The sequence below is a fragment of the Danio rerio genome, chromosome 18 (assembly GCF_049306965.1).
Source record: "Danio rerio strain Tuebingen ecotype United States chromosome 18, GRCz12tu, whole genome shotgun sequence".
NCBI lineage: Eukaryota > Metazoa > Chordata > Actinopteri > Cypriniformes > Danionidae > Danio > Danio rerio.
This window is the reverse complement of record NC_133193.1, coordinates 44,377,247-44,396,973: the sequence shown is the minus strand read 5'-3', so window position 1 is coordinate 44,396,973 and position 19,727 is coordinate 44,377,247. Positions and strand designations below refer to the sequence as shown.

The 19,727-nt window shown below is 38.5% G+C and overlaps 1 protein-coding gene across 1 annotated transcript in view; it reads right to left on the bottom strand.

Annotated features, from left to right (window-relative positions):
- Positions 1 to 19,727, bottom strand: part of veph1 (ventricular zone expressed PH domain-containing 1) — a 163,017-nt gene that overhangs the window by 6,675 nt on the left and 136,615 nt on the right. Inside the window, 1 exon segment of the mRNA NM_212831.1 lies at positions 11,317 to 11,434. Within this exon segment, the coding sequence (NP_997996.1) occupies positions 11,317 to 11,434 (118 nt within the window).

The following is a 19,727-nucleotide window of genomic DNA, read 5'->3' as shown; positions in this document are numbered from 1 at the left end:
TAATTAAATAAATTAAATAAATAAATGCAACATATATGAACACATACAGACCCTCACAGTCTCCCATATTCATTCATTTTCTTTTCGGCTTAGTCCCTTTATTAATCTGGGGTAGCCACAGCGGAATGAACCGCCAACTTATCCAGCACATGTTTTATGGATGCCCTTCCAGCTGCAACCCATCACTGTGAAACACTCAAACACACTCATTCACACACATACACTACAGACAATTTAGCCTACCTAATTCACCTGTACCGCATGCCTTTGGACTTGTGGGGAAAACCAGAGCACTCGGAGGAAACTCGCGCAAACACAGGGAGAACATGCAAACTCCACACAGAAACTTCAACTGACCCAGTCAAGGCTCAAACCAGCGACCTTCTGGCTGTGAGGTGAATGTGCTTCCCACTGAGCACCGCAGACAAACAAGAAATATAGCCCACAGTCAGTACAAACCTCTCATCTTTATCTTTATTCTTCATCAGCACATGTAGACTCTTGTTAGAACGTCATTCCATCGGTCCAAGTTTATAATAGTCCAAAAGGTGATGATAATAGTTAAACATGGCAGTTTGTTCATGTTTTAGTTTGCTGAAAGAATCATTTGCTCCATGGTTTTTACGGCTTCTCCTTTGTTTTTTTGCACGTCACTCTAACGTGTTCGTTTCTGAAAGGATTGGATGCTAGAAGCAGTTTAATAATCACGCGCACATTATTATCATTCATCATTCGTTCATTATTTCAAATATAGATGTGCACGCAAGCTCTTTCGAGAAAGTGAAACTGCTCGTGCCTTAGACGGCCTTGTAAACAACTTTGGGGCACAGGGTAGATTCTGCTCTTCTTCTCTGCTTTTTTTTTCTGTTCATCAAGACAATGACAAGGTTTGTTTGCGCTCGGGTTGACCATGGCTCGATATTATATGTATATTTTATTATGGTGTAATGTCTTGGTTGTGTTTTTAAAATGGCACTTCTATTTCATTCTCCTAGCTTGTGCACGAGCTCGGGACGTTTCTCTGTAAACCAATAGCGTTCATCTGTGCGTCCTACTCAGCCTTTTGGTACCCTTTTGTTGTGCTAGGTACCCTTTCAAAAAGGTACCCAAAAAGTGGTAAGGTACGGTTCTCTTTTAGGAACTTTTTGACAGTGGAAACGGCCATTAAAGGGTACCGAACCATACCATACCACTCAGTGAAAACCGGCTATTAGAAAGGGTATCCAATAAGTGGTACGGTACGGTTCCCTTTTAGGTACCTTTTGACATCGGAAAGGGCCATAAAACGCACTGAACCATACCGTACCACTCAGTGGAAATGGACCACAACTGGGAAATGGCCGGCCAACTGAACAGCGCCTGGGCTCGACTCGCAGCACTCACATTTGCCAAACAAACAGAGAAACATGCCCTGGCATGGTTCGAATAGCATAGGGTGAGTTCACCCTAAGCATTAAGCAATCATAACTAATAAATAAAAACACACAAAACTGCAAAAATTAACAATAAAAAGTAAAAAAATAAGTTTCATAAGAGATATGAGTTGTTCTGGTTGATTAAACCAAACTTTGCAGTAGTGGTTATGGTTGATATCTGAACCTGATATCTGTGTTTATCCCGTGAGCAAAGTAATAATCCTCTATTTTTGATCTTACTTTGATTTCTTTCACTCTATCTGCCTTTCTCTGCCATGCATAAATCTAAAGCGCTAGCAAGAGCAAAACAAATATGAAGTGTACATTTTTTTTAAATCTCAGAACATTTAACGCATCTGCAGTTCATTCTGCATTGAGTTTGTTTGCCTAACATGATTTATGCTCTCTGTTTATTTTATTGTGTATACGATACAGCACTAAAAACTAAGCTTGACTGTTTGTGGCCATGAAAGTGAAAGATACACTAATGATAACAGAGCAAGACTACTAATGTTTGGTCTGAAGTTACACAATGTGCCAAATCATAGTAGCCTTCAGTAAGACACTCTAAATAGCATGTTATACAAATTGAGAAAATAGCTTTGTAAATCAGGATTTTGGCAGTCGCAAGCTATGAATGCCAATGGGAGAAGAGTAAGTGGTTACACCGATACATCTTTTGAGGTAAGTTTTGTTTATTCCAGTTCTGGATCGATTGTAAATTGATTCAATGAGGATATTGTTAGTCACTGTGGGGGAAAGGAAGGTCGGTGTTTATTATTCTGCTGGTTGGTGTGTGTTATAGATTTGTCTCTGGGTTTTGGCCAGTGTTCGGCTTTACTGTTGATTTAGAGTAACTAAAGAAAGAAGCTCAGACTGAGAAAGGACTCCAGCAACCCCTTGCTGAGAAAACGGATTCACTTCTATACAATTTACTGGAGAGTCTTTTGATGTATTTTCAGCTGGAGTACGTCCAATAGTCCACATTGAAAACAAAGCATAGGATAACAGTTCAGTAGTTCATTTGGGGCATTAAAAGGTGAAATATTGGTTGTGCTTTAAGATGTTTAAAATATTACATGTTCATTCGTTGGACCATTTTAAGACCTTTAAACACAGCAGATGTTTTCCAGATCTTAAAAATGCATTTGTATACTTGCTATATCATAAATATGTTCTTTTTAAGAATTTATTAAAGGTCCAGTGAAATTCAAACGATGTTTTATAGATGTAAGTATAGTATGTTAGTCTTCAATAATACCTATAAGCTAATGTGGTACAAAACGATGACAAAATTGGCGTTTAGAAGATATAACACCGATATAAACATATGAAGCTTGTAGTTTGTCACTCCCTCCTAAATGGATCAACGTTTTTTTTTCACATCACCTCATACTTTATTTTCTCATTAAATCATAACCAATCAAATGCTCTCTAGTATCTCACATGCCCCGCCCCTTCAGGATGCTTCAAGTCTGCTTTTAATTTGATCTCAACCACTCTCACCGGCAGAGCTCTGATAAAACAAAACACTTTTGGCTGCTTTTGAAAAGGGGAGAAGCTACTCTATCGCCCTCTCTTCGTTTTTCAGTTGAGATTACGTCAAATATCAAATAAAAATGCACATTTTAAAACCTTTAAATTGTATTTAATTTTAACATTTATTGTACCTGTACCCGTTAGTTCCTAAGTTACAGTAAAGATCTGAACAATGCATGCTTGATTTTGATTCTAATGTTTTATGATAACGACACAGGTGGAGTAGTTGCAGCAGTTCCATGTCACAACTAAGACTGTGTACTAAGAATTAGTACTTTTGGAAACAAAGACAATCCATCTGTCACATGTCTGGTGTATCTGTGTTGTGTCGTTGTAATGAAGTTTACGGCCCTTTGGCCGCCGGGAAGAAGGAGGCGGAGAACTGACGTAGTTTAAAATATTTATTAATAACAGGGATGGCAGCTCCTCACGGAGACTGCCGTCTAAACCAAAACATATAGAACGGCAGCTCCTCACGGAGACTGCCGTCAAACTGAAAGCAAAAGTAAAATATGTCCGGGTCCGGTCCTCTCTCGGCTTCCTCTGTCATAGTTCCTCCTTTTATGGTCCAGAGCTCCTTCCGTGGGATCCGAGGCAGGTGCGCACCGCAGGTGTATCCACTTACGCGGTGGCCTCTCAGCCACGCCCCCTCACCACAGTCGTGTAAATGTTATGTTGTGCCATGTTCCATGAGCGTGTGTTTATGTCATGTGACCCCTTTGTTCTGTTTCCCACTGTGTTAATGATCATTAGTTCCACCTGTTGTGTCACCCCTGTTTAGTGTCTGGTATTGAAGTTTCAACCTCCATGTGAGTCCTGTGTCTGACGATGTTCTCGACGGTAGTGCTTGGCTCTGTGCTCCCGATGGGCATGGATCGAACACCACAGGTAGCTCTCCATCTAGGAGTTTAACAGATAATCAGACCAGGTGTGTGAGCCGGCAGCATCACAGATTGTGAGAGTTCTGGTGAAGAATGTGAGATCGAGCGAGAGTCCTGCCCACCTCCCCACTGCTGAAGATGACCTACTGCTGGACACTGAGATGCTGCTCATCGACTTCTGGAGTGAAGCCAACCCTTCCCCACTGTTTCCAGTCAGCCAAGGTCAAATTCTGAGTCGACTGTTCCCAGACAATATCCCAGCCCTGTTGATCCCGACGATATTAGCTTCAGAGTCTTGAGTAGCATCCCACCCAACCCGCTCTCTCTTCCTGTGCATATGCCAATGACTGCAGCCAGTCAGCCAGATCAAGTGTCGCTGAAGTCTGCCATCCCCCCAACTTACCCTCAAGCACCAGGTGGGGAGATCTCTCTGTGAGTCTGCTTGCCAACATCGCCATCAAGGTGTCGCCCAGCGTCATCTACTCTGCCCTCTGAGTTGCAAACTCCGCCTCAGCCCTCCGACCCTAAGGTTCCGCTTTGGCTCACTACTCCCTCATCTCCTCCATAGACCGTCAGCCCACCAGCTCCCTCATCCCTCCAGCTCTGCCTTGGTCATTCATTGCTGTGCCTACACTTCTTGATTCCACTCCTTTAGCTGCGCCTCGTCTTTTTGTCCTGTAGGCTATATTGAGCTCCTCTTTCCCTCCAGCTACACCTTGGTCTTTTGTCACTACGGCTTCGCCGCGGGCTTCTGGACCGCATCGTCGCCTTGTTCGGGGGTGAGTCGGCCGCTTTACTTTGGTCCCCCGGCATCACCCTCGCCCTGTGGCTTTCTGTCTCCTCCTTGGGCTCCACTTCCCTCAGCGGCGTCTTCCTCGGTCGGCCCCATGGAGTTGGAGGCCATTCCTCTTCCATGGTTCTTCCCTCCCTCGACTCCGCTCTGTGGCCATCCTCCTTGCTGTGTCTTGGGTCGTAATACTACTGCTTCAGCTCTCTTCCAGGCTCCTCCCTCTTGTGTCTTTGCCCTGGCCGTGTCCTCCGCTCCTCATTCTCCAGCTCCTCTCCTGACTCTTCCCTCCTATGACTCCTCCCTGGCCCCCGCCCTTCCACCATCCTTTATGTTTTGAAGGCACGTGGTTGGGTGGGGCAATGTCACATGTCTGGTGTATCTGTGTTGTGCTATTTGATGTTATGTTGTGCCGTGTTCCATGTGCTTGTCTGTATGTCATGTGACCCCTTTGTTCTGTTTCCTGCTGTGTTAATGACCATTAGTTCCACCTGTCGTGTCACCCCTGTTTGTAATCTTTGTAATTGTTTCCTGTGTGTCGCTGTTTTGGTTTAGTTTAGTGTCCGGTATTAAAGTGTCAACCTCCATGTGAATCCTGTGTGCCAAGTTCTTGTTGTAAGTGCGGTTTATTTTACCATTTTTTATATTACTATGTTTTTTTGATAATCTCTGAGTCTCGATCATCTGTGGTGCGACACCATCAAACTTAAGCAAAGTGCCATGTTTATTATGCCCACATACTTTATGCACCTACTTCTGTTTGCTTTAAGGTGTAAACTGCTGTAGGGTTCAACAGTATTAAAACAAATGTACACTTTTAGGATTTTCACATATGTTTGTTTTTCTTTCTGTCAAATTACAGAGAATATTATTAATAACTGTATAGGTTAGAGCAGGTATTGATAAGCCATATAGCTGACAATAAAATGTAAACAATTACCCTCCCTAAACATTACGAACAGTAAAAAAGGCTGTATGCAGCAATATATGGGTCGTTCTGAAGCTTCTTGATCCCCTGTTTGAATTCCTCATTAATGTAAAAGCCAAACTCCAAGCGCTGGAGTGCTCTCAAACACTATAACATGTTTCATGAGCTGACGACACACAAGACTTCTGTTAGACCATAACACTGCCAAGGGTACGTGCTGCCTTGCTCACCCTTCCCAAAGTCCTTATTTCTGTAAACATTCATCTCGCTCTATTAAAAATCATTACAGCTCTCTGTCCATGGAAACTGTCCCGCATTACGAATAAGGAGTAAGAGGTGGAATGTGTGCTACAAACACTCCTTTAATGAGCGGCACTTGCTATTGAGGTTCAATGAGCTTTTTATTGCCACCTTGGCTGCCGAGTTGTGGCATGTAAAAACATTTCCTGTCTCATTAAATTGTCTCTACGTGGCTTTTTCTGAGGTGGAGTGACGCCATCAATATTTCACGTACAGCAGCAATCCAATACTTCACAAAAGCCTCAGCCTCCAATGCCGTCAAACTGTCTGTTAACCCTTAAAGGTTCTGTGGGTTTGTTTTTTACACTTCTAAAGCATAAAAATGCAACAACATGTTTGCAAATATTCACGAAACATGCTTAATGAACATGTTTGTTTATCTGAAACACAATGCTAAAGTCAGTTATTCTCCTTTGAAAACCTTTGAAAAGTTCTGTGTCAGAACGTCCATCATTGTTTTGGACTGTGTAACTCCGCCCACTGCCAGTTTACCCAATCAAATTTCAGCACCCTAGGTTGCCTTGATGAAATAAACAGCGCTTTTCATTTAAGTCAGGAAAGCTGCCTCTATATGCAAAGAAAACGTGACCTTCTGAAACGAGATGCAGATTCAGAGTTCTAAAAATCTACATGAGATGATTTTTACAATATGAATATTACAACTTTAAACATCCGCTGAGGAGACTACAGTGTAAAGGCTCGTACACACCGGGATACTTTTTTTTTTCCAAGACATTTTTCCGTATTCAAACTCAAGCGAGTTTTACTGGCGTCGAGCAGAAGAGTATGCAAAATCACTCCTTGACGTTAGATGGCGCTACAAAAATTTAAGCTTCTGACAACCGCTTGTAACACAGAAGAAAAAGACAAAGTGAACACGCTTGTTGTTATGGATGGTTCAAGCAGCAGCTCCAGCTCTAGTGATGAAGACATGATTATTGTTCACCATTGCAATAAGCAGCTCCACGTTCATATCGACTCTGAGCATCTTCTTCAATGTGCGCTCGCATTGACAGTTTTGCTCTTGAGCGCCTCCAAGTGCTGTTTACTGTAACTTTAGCAGCTCAGTGCACGTGAACAAAAGTGCCAACCATAATTGGTGGAGAAGGTTGTAACACGGCGGGTCAAATAAAAAAAAAACGAGCATGAGGCGTTTTTTTTTTTTTAAATGACGCTTTTACGTCTGGTGTAAAAAAAGAAACCCAAGCAGCGTCAGCAGACATTAAGCAGAGTCTTTTAATACTCTAATGAGGATTAGTTGCATGTACTTGTAACTTATAGTCGACAAAATCCAGAAAATAAAGTGATCCAGCACACATTGTTTTAGTCCCTGGCATGTTTTAGGTAAATAGTAAAGTTCTGCTAAACACATGGGGAATTATGTCGTGTTTTAGCATCATCAACGCAGAGGCCTGAGACCTTCTTTTTTGTTTCAAACGCCTATAAATGATCTCAGATGAAAAAGACAAGTTCCATGTGCACTTATTTACAATATGTTTCATTGTTTTTGGTAAAACATTGAGGCCAGAGGCAAAAAACCTTCCCTATTGTATCTAATTGGTTCTTGTGGAAAAAATCCTACCAAAAAGCACATGTGTATGTTTGGAGAAGATTCAAAACAAAGCAACAGCAACATTCTGGATGCAGTTGAATGGGATCAGAAGCCTCTTTGTCTGAGCATCCTAATGCTAAACTGTCTCTAAAGCTAAAGCAACCAAAGGAACCACCTTTGACTCTAGTTTTGATCTCTTTCTTCTTCTCATGCAAAGCAGATTTGAGGACCAAGACATCTGTCCTGAGTCCTGATGTGCTTTAGTAAAATCACGTAGCCACTAATCATTAACTTCAGAAGGGGATCAAGTGTTACTCTGTTAAAGAGAGGTGGGTGTTCTTCACTGATAATCTTGCCCTAGAGTGAGCAGCTGCAACTGGATTATCCAGATCAGATATTCGGTGATGAAATCATTCAGACCAAGTTTTATCTAATTGAAAATACCCCCCGAAAATTTCACTATGATTTCTTCCCTCCTGAATTCACATAAAAGAGAGAATTATCAGGGTATTTGCAGGTTTCTATAAGTTTAAACTGAGACTTTTTAAGACCTTTTCAATCCTACACCGAATTAAATTTAAGACTATTACAGTACAGAATTTGCAATAAATAAATGAATACAAATAAACAATAGCCACCTTTACACTGTTAATTATACATACTATATAAAGTGTGAAAAAAACTCAAAGCATTATTATTATTATTAAAAATGCAGAATTTAAGTTTGACACAGTGGTTGAACTAGGTATTGCATTCCTGGTTCAAAACACAGGCAAGCACTGGTTGCCAGATTGAGGATCAACAAGAGCATGCCTGACCATCGAGCCTAAAGGCTGATTTAAAGCTGATTTAAATTGTGTTCTAAATAAAATTAATGGCACTAGATAAAAGGAATTTTCAACATATTAAAAGTTTTTGTTCTAACCAACACCTGAAATGTATTATTTAGAAATATAAATATTTCTTGCAGCTGAACAACAGGATAAACTGACAATGATCACCTCAGGTACACTTCATGTGCTTTATTCAGTGTTTATTGCTAATAATGTGAGTTTGAATGCCGTTTTACATGACATTTATTGCCATACTACTGAAAGCAGCTGCAGATAGTTCACCTCAGATGTTAACTATATGAAATTGAACTCTAGAACTGTGACTCAGTGCAAACCAACACATATCAGTGATTCAGCATGTACATTTAATAATATTAAAGAGGTTTAAAATGTAATAATTAGATTATAAACCTTACCATATCATTGGATTGCAGTGAGTGCACTATTCTGTGCTTCTGAATGGCTGTATTTACATTTCTATCATGTTTCGTCTGGTGCAAGCAGCCAAATTGCTTATCACTGCCAATGTTGTCACGTAGTGTGTTGTTAGGTCACTGGGTTACAATGTAACCTGCTAACCTGATGTTTATGTTCATAATATTTATGTTATTTGCTAATAATAAACCACTTCATGTGGAACTCTAAATCTACGTCCTATTTTCAGAGGCTGTTACTGTCCACCGGTGGTCCTATTTTGGCCACAGACGCATACTTTGCACATTTGGTTCATTCAGTCATGAAGGCTTTCAGTTTTCCATAAAAGTAACCCGAGGTGCTGAAATATAATTGGTTAAACTGGCAATGGGCGGGTTAAATTGACTAAAACAAAGACAGCCGTTTGCACATATTCAAAGCAGAATGTCTGACTTTAGCATTGTTTTTCAGATAAACAAGAATGTTCACTTGGCATGTTTCTTAAACATCTGCAAACTTATTATGGTATTTTTATACTTTAGAAGAGTCAAAAACTTACATGCAGCACCTTTAATAATAATAATAATAATAATAATAATAATAATAATAATAATAATAATAATAATAATAATAATAATAAACATAATAAAAATCCTACATCAGACTGCATTATCAACACTAACAGACAATACTTTTCCAATGTCAATAACTTATGCCTATTATTAATTTAAGCATAACAATATTTAATATGTAAAGTTTTTTATTATTGTTTTATAGATGGCGACGCGGTAGCGCAGTAGGTAGTGCTGTCACCTCACAGCAAGAAGGCTGCTGGTTCGAGACTCGGCTGGTTCATTTGGCATTTCTGCGTGGAGTTCAGCGTTGTTCTCCCCATGTTCGCGTGGGTTTCCTCTGGGTGCTTCACTTTCCCCCACAAGTCCAAAGCCATGCAGTACAGGGGCCTCATGTATCAATGCTGCGTACGCACAAAAACTTTGCGTACGCCAGGTTTCACGCTCAGAATCGCTCACGTTTGGATTTACTAACGATGAACTGAACGTGGGAATGTGCGCAGCTCCACGCCAGCTTCTTGGCTTTTTTGTGCGTGTCCGTTTTATTTCCATTGGCGACTCCTAGAGGCAGTTGTGTTAAATTCCTCTCTACAAAGTGTCTGAGCCTTGCAATGGCAGCTGTATGAGACGGGTTCATCTAGCAGGTATATAAGGTTTCCATACCATACGGTTGACCAGCTAAACATTAAAGCGCAATTTGCAGCGGTCGCCTGTTTTCCCAATGTAATCTGAGCTATCTACTGCACACAGTGCTATGAAGACACTATCTGAAGATGAATTTGCATACGTGAATCAGAAACTTTCCATTCGATAAATATGCAAATAAAATATGATGCACAAACTTATTAATGATTCCTACTTGTCTTTCTCGTGATAATTAGTTGGCAAAATCTGATATGTAGCGGGAAAAAAAGAAGAAAGAGTTCATCAGACGCTGGATTCGAACTGAGTTCATGCTCGAACGTGTCAAAACATGTTGACATGCATTTTACGAGCTGCGCCACAGAGACTGTTAAGGGTAGTGCAACATTTTACACCTATAAACCACACTATTTCTTTTTTAGTTCACTCAGTGCGATGTTCAGACCCAACTGTGTTAACCGCATCAGCTAAACTCTCCCATTCTATTTTTTTCTTTTGTTGTTAATTCCGGAGAACAAACTTGCAAATAACACCAATTTTCTCCGGTCTACCTCCGAAAGGAGCACCTCCAATTCACATTCTGTTCAAAGTTTCTCTTCTTGATTGCTTTTGCCTTTGCTTTTTCGTTGGGTTTTGCCAAAGTAGAGTCATTAGCATATTCATACGGGGGAGGAGGCAGGGAGGGGTTTTGTGCTCGTGCATGTTGCGCTTAGTTTAACGTTCATTCGGATGTACAAAAGAATATGCGTGGGATTCGGCGTACGCAGTGTTTCATACATCTGAATTTTTTTCTGCGTACGCACATTTACAGCTTTGTGCGTACGCAATGTTTTAGTATGATTTCCACGCAAGTCTTCGTACATGAGGCCCTAGGTGAATTAGGTAAGCTAAAATTGTCCGTAGTATGTGTGTGATGTGCTGGCTAAGTTGGCGGTTCATTCCGCTGTGGCGACCTCAGATTAATAAAGGGACTAAGCCGAAAAGAAAATGAATGAATGAATGTTTTATAGATAGCCTACTAATTTTCTGATTTTGTTTGACTTTGTTGTGGGAAGGCATTTGCTGAAAACTTCAACTTTTTAAACAAAAAAAAATGAGCTAAAATCTTACTAAATTGTACGAATGAGATTTTACAAATTCATATGAATTAGCCACAAAATCAAATAGTTCTGAATTGCTGTGAGATAGCGTTGATTTTAAAGGGTTCCGTCAAAAACGAAAACAAATTTCTTGTTTTGGATGGGTTCGATTGCATTTTTAAAGACCTGAATTGACGCCTGATTATACTGAATCCTTTTTCAAAAATGAATTAAATCAGTGCTAGTTTTTGTCTTATTAACAGTCCAAACTAGCATTGTGAATCAATGATTGTTTCAGAAGAATGAGAGTGACGGATATATTGCATTGTATGCGTACAATTGTACATGGCCAAGGAAAAGCAAATCTTATTTACCTGTGGCTTTCTCTGGATTGCTGCACATGAAGCAGAGCCATCCACCCTTGTCTTCGCTGTAACTAAACAGGTCAAAGAAACGAACCTCCTCCAGATACATCTGCAAACTGTCTACATCCTGAAATTAAATAGAGAGGGAAAGTGATGAAATTCAGCAAATCAACAGCATTAAAAAAAAACTCCACACAACTGAATGAGTTATGTGCTACTTACACATACAAACGGTCTATTACATATTTAAAATAATTTATTTAAGTGTAAAGTAAGACCTAATCCCAAAAATATTTTTGTACCCATTGCCCTTCCCCATGGCCTTTAAAACCAAGTGTGAAGGGGGAGGGCTTAAAAATTTACTCCTAAGGAATGGGAAACCACTACAGCACCTGCACACGTCATCAAGATCTCTTACTTCATATGATATCAGACGATCGAGACTGCTGTAGTTATTGCAGTTGTGTTATTTTTTTGGTATTTATCTTCAGGAAATCACTAGAGGTATATATTATGTTATTATAACGATCAAATGTGGCAACAAGATCATAACTGTACTGTGTATTTACACCGTGCCCTATACCCCCTTAGCCCTATGCCTTCAAGCTAAAAAATAATTAGAACACCCCTACCCCTTCACGAGAACGCGCAAAATGAGGGGTAGGGGTAAGGGAAAGGGCTAAACGGTAGAATTGGGATTGGGCCTAAGTCTTTGTGTTGTTACTAAGCAGTTAGTTGTAACAAACTACACCCAAAAAAAGATGTTGACTGTTTGTTCAAACTATTTATTTAAAATGAGCTGATACAACACTATTCTTAAGGGTCTTTTGGGGGACAACTTTGTTGTTTTATATTCAATTCACTCAATTGTAAAAAAAACTAGTAAGTTAACTTAATTCCCTCATGTGTTCTCGACACAAATCGATTGCATTTTTTACAGTGTAGTTACTGTAGATGAATAACTTTTCTGCTAAAAAAGTAAGTATAGAAGTATTAAACCACAAACTAACTTTGAGAGAGTTGCGACAAGTTATTTATTATTACTTCTCGACAGCACGGAATGGAGACACTAGCTATGTTTGTATTCAACTATTCTTATGTGCATTTAGAGTTATCTCAGCAGGCACAGGACGTCAACATGACGTCACAATGATGTTGTACCCCAACATCTTGGGACATTGCATTTTGTTTGGAAATGAAAATCAGGTTGATGTCAGAACCCAACGTCAACGGTCCTATCTCAAGGTCAACATCAATGTCCAATGATGGACAGATGTTGCATTTTGGTTGTTTTCCAACACAACCTAAAAACAATTAAATATGAACGTCTAATGATGCTACAGCTTGACGTTGTGTGAAGGTTACCACCATAACGTCTATCAGACATTGAATTTTGGTTGCCATATCATTATTTGATGTCAATATAACGTTGGTTTAAGATGTTGGCTCGACATTAGGTTTTGGTCACTTTTCAAAACAACCTAAAACCAACATCATTTCATGTCTGTATTGGACATCAATATCCTTAGATGCTGGTGACCTAAATCTAACTTAATATAAGCAAATCATCTTATGATGATTTGATGTGTGTCTGCTGGGATAGCATTAAAACATGCTTAATAGAAACACCAAGATGCGCATACATTTGGAAAATGTGCAAAAATTGTACACACAGCTGAGCAGGATAAACCTGTGCATTAAATAGGATGAAAACGCATCTAAATTTCAGCATGCGCATCAAAAATATTTTTATTTTGTTTTAAGAGCCGCCTTGCACCTCCAAAAACCACTGCACATTCATTGTGTTCCATCTTCATCCTCTGAGGTGCAAGTGATTTTTTTTATTTAAGAAAAAAGGCCCACAGTTGCATCTAATATTCCAACCGGCTCTTAAAGATCTGAAAACTCAGGGCTTTTGGTAGTACTCAGAATATCAAAGTCTACTAAAGGAGGTTGAGACTTCACATTTATGGCTTCTAAACTCTGCAACAGCCTTCCTTATAATGTCTGAGGCTCAGACACACTCTCTCAGTCCAAAACCTGATTAAAGACCAATCTTTTTAGTAAAGTGTACACACAATGCAGCACATGTAAGCATGATGCACAAGTGTGCCTCTAGAGATTGTGCAGCACCATAGATGTGATCCAAGACCTGTAAAGAGATGATGCCAAGGTATCCATAATCCTGGACCAGGCCGTATCCTGAGCAGATGCTGTGGTGGTCATGGAGGAGCGGAGAGTTTGAGACTGATTCCTGAAAGACTCCAGTGACAGATGAGTCTTCGCATTGATCTGTGTTCACCCGCCGGTGACCTACTTACACCTGCAGCTTCTTCACGATTAACGTCCAGCATTCTCCAGCCTCCAGCACCTACACTGCAGCTCTGCACAAGAAGTTTGACCAGAGGAGAAATGATCATGCCCAACTGAGCCTGGTTTCTCTCGGGGTTTTATTTACTTCGCTTTCATCAATTGGTGAAGTTTGTTCCTTGCCACTGGCTTGCTTGGTTTGGGACTTGTGGAGCTGAGCATCGATGCACTTGTCCTGCAGTGTTTGGACTTTCAGCAGTGAAATTTAAACCACACTGAACTGAACTAAACTGAACTTCAACTCTGAAATCTGGACTGACAGATTCAATTTCCTAGAACTTCTACGTGGAGCTACTTTGACACAATCTATACTGTAAAAGCGCTATAGAAATAAAAACGAATTTAATAATATTGCAGCAAATTCCATGTCTCTTTTTGATATTTGTTTTTTTTCTATTTGACTTTATTATATATTTGTATGCAACATTAGGTTTAATTCACATCATTGGATGTAAACACAGCTATTGATTAAGTCATCCTAGAATCAGTCTCTAAAGTCTTCATGCACAATGAACAGAAACAGCTGAGTATTGACAATAAGGGATTTGCTTTACGTATTAAGGAGTCAACTGCACAGCTAGATACTGATGAACAATAGGAGCTGACATCTAAATGTACTTTATTGGCTACACATGCTGATGCAAGGGTGTGTGGCCTATAGCAAGGCCAGTCTGCCAAAATTAAGACGTGCAATGATATTTGAATTATATGTTTTTATAGACATAAAAGCCAGTAAAGAGACTATTATACTGAGTTGAGGTAGTCTGGACAAGGATGATTACAAACATCGCACAGAAGAGTTGGAAGAGATTTGAAAGTCCATTCCAAGAAATTACAATCCTGTGCACTAGCTGCACCCTTAAAGGGGATAGTTCACCCAAAAATGAAAATTCTGTCAACAGTTATTCGCCCTCATGTTGTCTACTGCATTTGGATCTACAATCCGAGAGTCTCACACTTCCTGGGTAACAGAAGAATTCAGAAGGAATAAGGAACTGGTGTGCATGAGGTGCATGATGCTATTTGTAGTCCGGTTCAGTGACAGAGCTGTTGTTTTCCAGCGATCTGCAAGCATTAAATGTAGAGGAAGGAGAGTGTTTCCTACAGTGTCAAGCCCACTTATCTGCGTCAAGCACACTTAAAAAAGCCAAATTTGTTCCTCAGAAAGATACAATTCAGTTCAACGACACAATACAAGTGATACAATGTGTAACTTCACCTTGCGGCTATCACAGTCTGGACATTTTAGAGCAGTGGTTCTCAAAATTTTTTCATCAAGTACCACTTCAGAATTTTTTTTTATCTCCAAGTACCACCATAATGAGCAGTATTGAAATACAGTAGCGTAGTAGGCCCAGTAAAGTAGCTACAACTCTGCACAGTAAATAAAACGTGGCAGATTATCTCATAAATATAGGCTATATGTCATATATGGCACATCATATACATAATTTTTGATACATTTTAAAATATATGTAGCATGTACATGACATATTTCATTCGTCCGTGTACCACTAGAAGGAAGCCTGCATACCACTAGTGGTACACGTACCACAGTTTGAGAACCACTGTTTTAGAGCATTTGTTAGTGTCTTTCTTTCTAATGGCAGCTGAAAGACTATCCATCAGACACCTCATGTTTAAATCTCTCTTCATGCTTGTCTTTAGATTAATGCAGGTCATTATCAAACCCCTGCAGACAGTCTTTCTGGCCAAGAACCGTCGAGTCATCTTACTAGTGCTCTGCCATCACTTATTTTATGCCAACTAAATCAGTGTAAGAACTGAGCAAGAAATGTAATCTGGATTTGATTATTTGTGTCATGAAAACCTTACAAAGAGCACAAATTCTCAAATGAATCTGACATTATTATTTTTTTACAGATGAGTCAAGTACATAGATCTAAACAAGGGCCATGTGTGAGCGTGTGTGATATTTATATTCTCACATGTGGAGTCCAGTAGGGGATATTTGGCTGTGGTTTATGCACCTTATTAAAAACCGGGCCCTGAGCTGAAGAGGATTTGCTCACATCACTTTATTTAAGGTAGTGGTTCTGAATTGGTGGGTCGTGACCCGATATTAGTGTAATATGGCTCCATATCAGGGGTTACATATACATGCAACCGAGCAAACACCTTTATCACTCCGACTGAGCTTGATTTGAATTAAACTTTGTAATGAACTCAACAACTGAAAGCACTAAACAGGAACAATAATATGGAAACGACATAATGATAAATGCTGCAGATGAATTCAAAAGTACTTCTTATTGTGAAGTAAAGCAGAACAATGTCCCACCCATCCTTTCTTCAAACTCTTACTGTGCCTTCACACAGAAGGCGGTGAGAGTGTCAAAGGTCGCTCTGGCCACCCTGGCCACAATGCTGTCTACCTTCAGCTCAGGTGGCGAGAGCGTCAAAATCTGCTACATTAATCTCGTGTTTAAAGAGGCCGTTGCAGCATATCATTCAGTTACATTCCCGCATAAAACATGCTTTCTAGCGTGAAAATATTGTGCACTTTTAATCAAATTCATTTAACAATGGAAGATTTAGTTGCATGGGGTGTGGGCAATATATATATACACACACACACACACACATATATATATTGCCCACACCCCATGCAACTAAATCTTCCATTGTTAAATGAATTTGATTAAAAGTGCACAATATATATACATACATATATACATATATATATATATATATATATATATATATATATATATATATATATATATATATATATATATATATATATATATATATATATATATAAATTTATGTCACTTTCTATTCACTGATAAGACATACAGCCAGGTACACAACGTTCCTATGTGACTCCCCATGATACTCTCGAGTTTCTTCCCAACGTAGCCTCAATTTTTATTTAAAAAATGTCAGCCGTGTGAAATCAGTCTATAGTCCAGAACAGGGATTACCAAACTTTTTTATTCCGGGACCCACCAAGGCAAGTAATTCAATCTCAAGACCCAACATAATATTTTAATATGGAAAAATGGGTAAAAAAATTTATCCATTCAAAGATGGTGTGTGGCTTTTTGGATTTTGCGATTTGATTTGCACAAAATGAGTGCTTTTTGTGGGATGCTGGCTGTAACTGTGATCATTTTTTGTTGGCAAAGATACTCTTCTCTTTTCAGAAGAGAATATGATCAACCTTTGTTGACATATTCAGAATGTTTTGTTGTCAGGTGTTGTTTATGTTTTAAGGGTTTCATGCTAGCACTTTCTAAGCATAAAAGACATTGCAGGACTTCCTCACCCTCTGGACCTCTGCCGGCAATAAAACTGAGATTGAGGTAGGACTGATCATATTTCTGTGTGGCTCCTTTTTTAGATTTGGTTTGATCTGAAGACGCATCAGAAGTCTGCCATGCCTTTAGTTTTAAAAACTTTTCCATTTTACCAAACACTTTGCGGCTGCGGTCATGAGTGCTGCACGCTACTGACGTAGACACGTGACAGTGAACACATGAACAAATGAATCTGACTCAGTCATTCTATGAATGCTGATTCAGACTGTTTCAGTTCATGTGTTTTAACCTAAATGATTCTTTTGCAGAACAGAATTGTCTCTGAAGAGTCGTTCGCTCATTATCGTACTGGTTTTGATTCACCGCAACGTAAATATAGCTGCAGCTATGTGATGTTGCGTGACCACCTTTGTTCGCTGTGCGACCCACTAGTGTTTGAAACTACACAGTTTAAAAACCCCTGGTCCAGAAGACCATTTAGAGAGTGATTGTAGACAGCCACTTTCTCAAAAGTTCGCATTTTAGTCTGTTAAACTTAAATGTAACATCAGCATTTCCAAACTAAAACAGGATTTTTACCATTTTCATAGTTTGAAGATGGTGGAGTAATGTGGATGATTAAAAAAAAAAGCATTTTAAAACAAAAATGCATTGGTGTAAACGGCAACCGAGTCAACATTTCAGCTATGGCCGCTTGTCATTGTTTGATGGGGGCTAATAATAAAAACATTAAATGACAGTCAGAAACATCTGTACAAATAATAGATTATATACAGGCCATGTGCCGCTTAAAGAAAAATCTCAAAATCTCTCAATGAGCAGAACTCTTGATTCTAAATGGTAGTTAAAGCTGATGCAAGTCATTGTCTGGATGCTAAAATACTTTCTTCTATCTCAGTTTAATGCGCAGAGACAACTTTAAGTAGCCATTTCTTAGGCTGATTTCCCAAAAGAGTATAAACAACACTGTGTCTCCGTGGTCCTATCGAAACACTCTCTATTTGAAACACAAACACTATTTGTTTGAGCGGCCCAATATGTCAACTTCTGGCTCCACCAATGGAGTGACTGCTTATATAAAAGACAGTGTTCAGATGGCCAGCTGCAGATTGTGTGCTGCACTTATGACATGCTTTGCGAACTCGAATCATCATTTCGAATAGATTTATAACAGAGCACCCTACCAAATGAATGGCAAGAACAGGACTCAATTCAAAAACACAACTGAAACCATGTGATTTCACATCCACCAAAAACAACTTTATTATATTTTTAGCCTTTGTTTTGTTCTGTCACAGAATAAAAAAGTAAATTTCACAATTCTGAAATAAAAGTCAAAACCGCCAGATGTAAAATAAGAAGTGCATTGGCTGACATAATTTTTTTAGGAATTTAAATTTTTTGTTTTTCCGATTAGCTCTAAATTGATTTTTTTTTTACTTTTAAATGTTTACTCCCAATTTCAAGTTTTAATATGCATTTACATGATTTAAAAAAAGAAAAGTTTAAAAGGTGAAATGATTTACATGCTATAAATGTAAACAAGAGAAGGTCACTCTATTTCACTGTATGCGGGAGTGTACTAAAGTCAGTTGTTTTTGGGTTAAAATACTGAATATTGCAAGTCAAATCATTGGTAAAGTAATTCCTTTTGATTACAATATTGCATATTTGTCCATTAAACTTGAATGTGACAACTGGTCATATATTTTGGTCTATTTGTAAAGTAGTTTATGACTTTTTGGAGAGTCTGAATGGTGACTCTGAACTGGTTTTGTCGAACTGATAGGCATTAAAAGTTTATAGATTGGGCACATGTTATTAATGTATTACTTAATTTTTTTTTTTCTTTCAAAGTGTTTTAAGCTATTTTAAGTTTATACATTATTGTAGTTGTATTTTTTTATTTTTTGTTTAATTTTGGTTAAATTAAAAATGTAAACTATTGTCAATTTGTATGACAATGTTTAAAATTAAAATTGTTGCTCAAAAACAAAAACTGAAATGTTGACTTGTACTGTAAAAAATAAAGTAAAAATATCATTAAAAAAGTGGCAATTAACTTAAAAAAAACATTACAAGAAAAAATATGTTTTCATTTTAATTATATGCATAAATCTGACAAAAAAGAAAATATAGGAAAGGAATCAATGGAGTGATGCTGCAAATTTAAAAAATCAGTGCATCAGATTTTTGAATGGATTCAGTGAAATAACCCATATGAACTAAATCATGGAAATTAGTCAAACATTTAATGTATCTCACCCACTGAATCAACATTCATTCCACTGCAAGATAACATATTGAATATTATAAAACATATGCATGAAAGCAAGATTTAGTTTGCCTGAAAATGAACATTGAATGAATCATATGGTTCCAAACCTTCAAAAGACTGTTGGCTGATTGACTGTTAACAAAATAAACTGATTTTGTCTCACTGGAAGTTTTGGTTTAAACCACTTGATACATATGAACTAAATCACTTCACTCATTTTACTGTATTCACATATACTTTATGATAATAAGGATGATGAAATCTTGATTGTGATTGGTTGATGCCATTATTTTGCAGTAAAAGTTAAAAAAAACAAAAAATAAAATCCAATTCAAAATATAAAATTTTATGACAAAATCCCCAAAAATATACAGTTGAAGTCAGAATTATTAGCTCTCTTGTATTATTAGCACTCCCCTATTTTTAACACATTTCTAAACATAATAACTAATTTCTAATAGCGGATTTCTTTTGTCTTAGCCATGATA